Here is an 8746-nt window from a genome sequence, read left to right as displayed (position 1 = left end):
GCATACTTGCTGGCGTTTTCACAGCAAGTTTCTGTGCTTCCAACAAGTGTGTATCGATGCACAATTGCACATACCATCGATAGAGCCATGGCTCACGGCCAGAATGGTCATGCGCTCTTCGCACACCATGATTTCCCCGAACAGAATTGGTCCTTCCGCAAAAATCCGCCCACTTCAAGTCGGTCTACCTGTTATCGCAAGAACAAGAAGATCAAGTTCAAAGTGGCTGGGACATTTGGGCCATCAAAAAGATAACATGAGAAGGAATGCATCAATACCAGTATATGGATCACCGTAGATGCCTCGACTTAAGTCGGGAAATTCTGAAAAACGACCACATTGTGTGCGGCTGTATGCTTGAAAAACATTGCACATAAACACAAACACGATTGAACATGTTTCGCTTTACAAGCGATTATGAATGAACGTAATGAAGAGTTAGTGCCTTACAATATTGAATTGAACATAAAAGTGTATTTTTTTTAAATGAATTTTTATCGCATTGTAACGGTGTTTTTCAACCACGTGCTAATGCTTCGTCGTCGTTGTTTTTTTTATTCTACAGCGTACGATGAACTGTTTTAATTGCCAGCGCTCAGAAAACCACATGGCTATGTATTGCCCATACAAGCCGCAACGGTATCGGCGATGCAGCGATTGTTGGGCAGCTGCACGCTTTGTCAACGACCACCCGCAATTTTATGCGTTGCGCACGGTCGTTTCACCTGGATTGGATGTGGATGACTTGGCCCATATTTGGGCGCAGCCTCGACTGCAAATCCCCACATCCAATTCAGATGGCATGAGTAAAAAATCGCGGTCGGGTTCGGTTGAACCAATTTCAATAGGATTGGACATCATGACTCTTTCCGAAGCTATCACATTCAAGCGAGAAGAAGATTCGATTTTGTTTAGTGGCCCAAAAACGATGTATTTTCGTATATTGATGGTTACTTCAAAGTCGATTCTTTTCCGGATCGAAATGTTTTTTGAATAGTGTAAAATTACACTTATCAACCAACCCATCGGCCACTTGAATTTGATGGCTGAAAAGAGTCAAATTGCTGCAATTTTGGCTGCTAAGCCAAAATCGCAGGAAATCGATTTGATTTTCGGGGGAAAAAGTCACGATTCTTTCTCTCAATGGAACCGAGGGCAACGTTTACGTCGGCGCGATCTCAGAGAGAGAGAGAGATGAAGAAGGAAGAGAGTGAAAACGAGAGTGAGGAAAGCGAAAAAGAAAAGAGCGAGAGCGAGAAAGAGGAAGAAGAGAGCAAGGAAGAAGGAAGCGAAAGCGAAAGCAAGAGCGAGAAAAAAAATTGAAATGAACATTGTACACAAAACATGCACAATTTTGTCTTAATATTGACAAAAAAATGAGAAAAAAAACGCTGTCAAAACGCACACTTTCGCGACTCATTTTGTGTCAATCTCACTCCATTATGCTGACGTTTGCACCAGTCAAGTTTTTGACCAATGCGTAAAGTGGTTCAGAGAAAGTGCATCATAACTTAGCCGTGTTAAGGCCGATAGCACTGTGAATTGAGCCACTGTCATGCATTCGAGATGTGAACGACGCACTCTTAAAGCAAGAGTGAGAATTTTGCCCATTTTCGAAACGCAAAATCTGCTTATTAAAAAAATATCTCGCCACACCGAGCATAGAACTCGGGTAGCTCGGTATACTGGGCCAATACGCAGTGTATGGGCCAAGGTTAAATACAAATCTTGAAATAAAATTAACAAATCTTGAAATAAAATTAACAAAGCGTGAAATAAAAATGACAAATTAGTTCCATAAATTTGACAAAAATTAAAAATAAATTTAACAAAACTTGCAATAGAATTAACATTTCTTTTAATAAAATTGCCAAGTTGAGAAATTAATTTTGACACAAGTGGCAATAAAATTGCCAAAATAGGAAATTACTTTTGACAAAACGGACATAAAAATAACATATTTTGCTATATTTCTGACCAATATTCGTTGGATATTGTTATTTTTATTGCCTGTTGTGTCAAAATTAATTTCACAAAGTGTCAATTTCATTGAAGGTAATGTAAATTTTTTTGCATGCTTGAGAAGAAAGTGGCATTTGTGGAAAATGGAGCAAAACGATAAGATATGGAGAAAGTGACAAAATATAAAGCAGAAAGGGGTTTTCTGTTCATTTCTTCTTTACATTATTTCAATCATCGTTAATTTGTGCAATATTATAGCAAAACAACACAGGATGCACGATACGATTGCCAAAAAGGGGCCGTATCGCACACTATTTTTTAAGCAAACTGTTCAGAGCGTTTTGTACTCACCGTTTTATTTTCACTTTCATATCTCACCGCTGTAAGAAGAAAAACTTATGACTAACTGGAAAGTAGAGAACCAATCTAAAAAATAAAAGAGTTTGATTTCTTGGTAATAGCTATTTATTGATTAGCAATTTGATTGTGATGAGAGAAAAGCCGCACTGGCATAAAAACTCTCGCTCTGGTGAACTGCTCTGATGCGCGTTCGGCTGTTGACTGAAAAGCTCAGAGACACGTTGAAAACCATGTCTCGGCTGCACGCGCACACACACACATTTTTATATATCATACGCGCTGTATGATATAATGTGGAGATTCGCCACAGCGAGAATTCTCATTCACATACACATTCTCTCTCTTTTGTTCTCTCACCGAAAAGTCACCGAAATTGTATGCACGATTCGGTACACTCCCCCGGTGAGAATGGCACAGTCTCACTTTTAATCTCGTTTGAATTCCGGGCACAACAAACTGTTGTGTTTGGTTCCACAGCGTTTGCAAACGCCCTGTTTGCATTGGCCTGTGGTGTGTGATGGCGAGAAGCAGTTATGACACATTCTGTGATAGTCAAGGAATGACCGCTTCTGCCCCATTGTCATTCCCTTGGATTGGTCGCACTTGTGCAAATAATGCTCTTTATTGCACGCTACGCACACGGCTTTATGTTTCTTGCCTTTAGACGTTGAAGGCAAATCAACAGAGGCTGCTCGGCTCGTTGATGGTCGTACTTGCGCTGGGACTCGCTGCACTGCACCTTGACCTTGTTGCTGTTGTGGCCGCTCATGCGCCTCGATGCGGTTGCACCGTTTGAACAAAAATTCCGACAATTGTTCAATCGTTGGCTCATTTCGGTCTAATTGCCACATCCATAATGAACGGCTGACGTAATCCAAACGATTCTGGATTAAGGCAACAATAAATTGCCGCTCTTGCTCCAATGGAAATTCCAGCTGCTCTGCTCGTTCACGCATTTCCATCAACGTGACCAAGAAACGGTTCAGAGCCATTTCGTCCACTTGGCTCATTTGTTGCACTTCAAACAACGGGCGAAACAAACTTTCAAAGTCCAAAAATGAAAGGTGTGCCCGTTGCTTTGTAGCTGGACTGGCATTTAGTTCAGCTTGCTCTTCACTCGTCGAACTTTTCTTTGCAGAATCATGCTCGGAATTAACGGTGTTAGGCTCTACCGTTTGCACTGTTGTCGGCTCTTGGCCGCCCCAAGCACCTTCATCGTAAGGCAATGCCGGTGGTTGAGACGATTGAACAGTCACTTGATTTTGAACGGTTTGCGCTTCTCCGTTGTCGATGGCAACCACTTCCATTTGAGTCGAATCTTTTATTTCATCAACGGACATTGGTGTTTGCTCTTTTGGTTGCTGGGTTGACAATTGCTCGATAATTGTTAAGCCAGCATTGTGGAAAGCACGTTGTGCTTCCACGCATCGCTCGCTCTGAGCTGTCCGCTCTTCCTCGCTCATCAGCTGAATTTCTTCACTGAATGCTGAGAACAACCCATTCAGTGTATCCAATGCTCGGTCTCGCGAATCACCAATGCTCAATTCACTGAGCATTTTTGTATTTTTTTCAATAAATTCGTCGCACATCTTTTTAACAAATATAATGAAATAGCACTAAACTGACGATGTCGACGCTTTTTGCACCAGCAGCTATGTCCGTGCGCACAACTCGAGAAAATCACTGCTCAATATTTTCACGAATAATATTGTTATTATTTATTTGTATTAATTATTATTTTCCATTAATTACTGCACTTGCTCAAAGAAGATTTTCAGATTGTTACTTTTTACGAAAAATAATCAGCACAAAAGACTTAAGTCACAAGAAAATAAGGCACTGAATTTAACTTGCTTCTGTTCACTTTCACTTTCCAAAAAAGAATGATGCATCGACAGTATGCCGGTCTAAATGTGACTTGAAGAATTTTCGGACGCGCACACTAACACTGACACGATGCTGCCACTCGTATAATGAGCTCTTGACTGAGATGCCAATACTGCTCGAGTCTCTTTCTTTCGCACGATGCTCTATTGGCGAAAACCTAAAATTCAAATTGCTGCTTTCGGACTGTATCTCAACACTTCTCGTGTGTGTGAGAACAACACGATCGCTGCCGCCCAGCAAGAAACGAGCGCGCAATGCTCGAATGGTTTATGCATGTTTGTGCCTGCACACTGAGGTCCGTTAATCCCTTTCTCGGAATGAAAAGAAAAAACAAACCAACGAAAAATGTTATGACACACAACGAGTGTTTGTTTGTTGACCATAAAAACTGTTGACATCAACACATTTTGCCTGCGTGTTTCTTACTTTCTCAGCGCTCTTGCTGAAATATGAAACATTGATTTTGTTCTCGATGTTTTTCTCCGCACAACATTGTCGTCTCTATGCCCAAAAAAAGGAAATGTTAAAATATGAATTGCTCTTTGAGCACATTCTCGTAACAACCGCTTTGTTGTTTTGTGATTTTCGACTGTTTACAATGCTCAAAACTGTTTATGCTCAATAACGAAAATAAATTTCTCAGAATCAATTTTCTTTGTTGCTCTTATCTCCAGAAGTTTCGTTCTCAACTGAAACTTCTTTCTCACGGTCTTGCTCTTCCAGTGGCAATATACATAATTTTTGAACTGGTCGGATTAATGTTTTCCTCTTCGCAGTTCGCTCTTTCGTTGTTGGTAACAAAACTACAACTGAACGTACCAAACCGTCTTTGCTACGTATTAGCTCAGAAATGCGCCCTATTTGCCAGTACGTTGGTGCTACATTGTCTTCGCACAACAACACCAATCGGCCAACTTGAAACTCATGCACTTGAGTCCATTTTTTGCGTTGCATTAAAGTTGATAAATAGTCTTTGCGCCATGTCTCCCAAAATGATTTCAACATTTGTTGTTGCTCCGATCTAATTCTTTTTAAAGAAAAGTCTGCTATTGCCGGTGCCGCTATTGGCGGTGGCAAAACAAACGGTTCACCGATTATAAAATGACCTGGACATATTACTCGCATATCCGTAGGGTCGTCGCTCATCGCATACAATGGGCGCGAATTTAGCACTGCTTCTACTTGTAATAGAAACGTAATTAAATGCTCATAGGTGTATGTTTTTGCACCAATCACTCTTTTCAAGTGGTATTTGCACGACTTGACTGCTGCCTCGTATATGCCACCTTGGTGAGGCGCGGATGGTTTCATAAAAACCCATTGTGTACGCTTTTTGTTGAGGTGCTCTACAACAGCAGGCGCATGCCAATTCACATAGGCAGCTCTGATCTCTTTATCTGCCGCTACAAAGCAGGTACCGTTGTCACTGTACAACTTGTTGCAGTGCCCACGCCTAGCAACAAAACGATCGAAACATGATATAAAGGCTGCTGCAGATGCATCCGTTACAATATCAATGTGCACAGCTCGTGTCACCATACAAACAAAAATGGCAATCCAGCATTTTCGTTTGCTGGCTCTACTTTTATAGCGCTCAGTAAGCTCAAACGGGCCTGCATAATCAACACCAGTTATCAAGAAAGGTCGATTTTGCTGCACCCGATCGGACGGCAAATCCGACATTAATTGTGCTTCGAACTTCTTTGCGAAGCGAATGCACGTGATGCACTTGTTTAAATATTTCCGAAGCTCATTTCTCAACCGAGGGATCCAATACCTGGCTCGAATGTATTGGAGCATTAGTTGAATCGAGCCATGCTCTGTTGCTCTATGCGCTTCCCATGCGATCAAATAACTCAAACGAGAGTTAGATGGGATTATCACTGGAAATTTTGTATCATATGGCAGATCAGATTGGCTCAAACGACTACCTGCTCGAATGATACCGTCTTTGTCCAAGAAAGGGCACAGTTTTATTATTTTACTATCTTTCTGGACTGTTGTCTTTTGCTCATCGTTCGCTTTCTCATTTAAATATTTATGCTCTCTCGGGAAAGCCAACGTTTGCTCCTGTCGAATGAGATATTGCAGCGCTTCTCTCTTTTCATTCTCATCCAATAGCTCAGGTACTGTTTTATTGCTCTCACATTTTTTTATTGCTCCTTGTTATCCTTTGAAATGGTTTTGTTCGTGTTTTGCTACGGCAGTTTCGCACAAAACGTAGCACATAGCCGAGCACACGAATCAAACTGTTCAAATCATTAGTATAATCTACTAAAAGCACTTTCTTTTCTCTTTGGCCCTCTCTCTCTTCATCTGTTATTCCTTTAACAAATATCGTTAAATCGTTATCAGCTATTGAAACGATATGCACTTTCAGCTCTCCTTGCACTTCTATGGATGATTGTATTTTGCTCACATCCAATGGTTCTGGCCATTGCTCTTGAGGCTTCAAAAGCCACGGTGGGCCATGCCACCATAAATCGTTATGCACGATTTCTTTGGCTGATAAGCCACGGCTCACTAAATCGGCTGGATTATCCGCCGTTCGCACATGTCTCCAATTTTCAACATTGGTCAATTCTTGAATGGTTTTCACTCGATTTGCAACGAAAACCTTTAGCTCAGGTAGCGATTTTCTCAACCACTGCAACGCAGTAGTGCTATCCGACCATAAAAAATATGGTATTTGTTTCAATTCCATTGCATCTCGCACTACAATGAAAAATTTGCTCATTAGCTCCGCCGCCGCTAGCTCCAACCGAGGAATCGTTACTTCTTTTATCGGCGCTATTTTCGACTTGGAAGCTATCAGATGGCACGAAATATGGCCGCTCAATTTTTGTACTCGCAAATACATACCGCAGCCATAAGCGATTTTAGAACTATCGGCAAAACCGTGTAATTGCAGTTGCACATCGCATTCCATACCAAACCAACGTGGGATACGAATTTGCTCTAAATCGACGATCGTTGACCAAATGGAATTCCATTCATGGCCGATTTCAACTGGGACAGGCTCATCCCAAGTTAATTTTGATACCCACAATTTGCGCATAAGTAGCTTTGCTCGAGTTATTACTGGTGCGATAAACCCATTTGGATCATAAAGGCGACCGATTTTGCTCAAAATCGTTCGTTTTGTGAGCTTATCGTCCATTCTTTGCTCTCTCACCTCATAAGTGAACTCATCTTTTTTGATTTGCCATTTCAAACCCAAAACAGATGGTTCGTTTGGTTCTTCGAACAAATGCGAAACGGCCTCTTCACCATCCATAGCTTGCACTAAGCTCTCACTGTTGGACACCCATTTCCGCAGTTCAAATCCAGACTTGCTCAAAACTGTTTTAATCTCTGTTGCTAATTTGATAGCGCTCTCTTGATCCTTTGCACCGGTGATACAATCGTCCATATAAAAATCATTTCTGATTGCAGCCACCGCTTCCGGATAATTGTCCTCTAATTCAGGTTCTAAATCCAACATCGACCGTACGGCTAAATACGGAGACGAAGCGAGCCCAAATATTACAACCACAAGCCAGTATTCTTTTAACGGCTGATAAGAATGCTCTCGCCAAAAAATTCTCTGTAGATTCCATTGCTCTTGGTTTAAGCGCACTTGCAAAAACATTGATTTGATGTCTGCGTTAATAGCAACTTTATGTCGTCTAAAACGCATCAAAATCTCATATAAATTGCGTTGCAACTTCGGCCCTGTGAACTGCGCTTCGTTCAAAGAAATGCCCAAAGTTGTTTTACAGCTCGCATCGTAAACAATCCTAAACTTTTTGGCAGTGCTCACTGCATGATGTGGTATATAATACACCATGTCTTCTGGTTTGGCGCTCGTAGCCTCGACCATGTAACCATTCGCAATGTTCTCACGAATCTTCTCAATATATTGCTCGTGAAGTCTTTTGTCTTGTGCGAAACGTTTCTCTAAGCCAAAAAATCGACGTAACGCAATGCCACGAGAATCGCCTAGCTCATGCACAGACGGTTTCATCGGAATTTTCACCACATGCCGATTTAACTCGTCTCGAAAATGTGTTTCTTGAAACATTTGCTCTGTCAATTCGTCCTCGACATTTTTGGTTGTGCACAGTTGCAAATCTTCAAATTCCCAGAATTTTTTCATGATTTGCTCGAGCTCACTAACATTCACATTATACACATGTTGCCTTTCAATGACATGCACTTCGTCATTGGTATATTGCTCGCCTACCCTGCCGGAAATCAAATTGCCCAACATTGACTCTTGACACAATAGACAATTGTCTATTTTGTATGATGAGCCTTCGATTATCATCGACCATATCTCCACGCCCAACAATAAAGAAACACTGGTCGATTTCCAAAATGTTGGGTCGGCTAAATTAGAATTTAGTCGATTTAAAAAGGGTTGGCACGGTACATCTCTGTCTGGAAATACTGGTTTCCATTTGCTCTCCTTTGGTAGCACTATAAAATTCGCATTCACCTTTTCTGCTTCGTCTTTTTCAAACCAAGGTTGAATGCTCATATTTACTTTCTTTCT

The 8746-nt window shown here is 41.3% G+C and overlaps 1 protein-coding gene across 1 annotated transcript; it reads right to left on the bottom strand.

Annotated features, from left to right (window-relative positions):
* Positions 1-6352: 6352 nt before the first annotated feature.
* On the bottom strand, positions 6353-8731 carry LOC129572450 (uncharacterized). The gene has a single exon (XM_055452416.1). It carries the CDS (start codon positions 8729-8731, stop codon positions 6353-6355), a length of 2379 nt encoding a protein of 792 aa, XP_055308391.1.
* Between the last annotated feature and the right edge of the window lie 15 nt (positions 8732-8746).

Source organism: Sitodiplosis mosellana, unplaced genomic scaffold (genome assembly GCF_009176505.1).
Source record: "Sitodiplosis mosellana isolate CC-2019 unplaced genomic scaffold, AAFC_SMos_1.0 Smas_scaffold_4993, whole genome shotgun sequence".
In the NCBI taxonomy this organism is placed as follows: Eukaryota; Metazoa; Arthropoda; class Insecta; order Diptera; family Cecidomyiidae; genus Sitodiplosis; species Sitodiplosis mosellana.
This window is presented reverse-complemented; position numbering and strand designations above follow the sequence as displayed.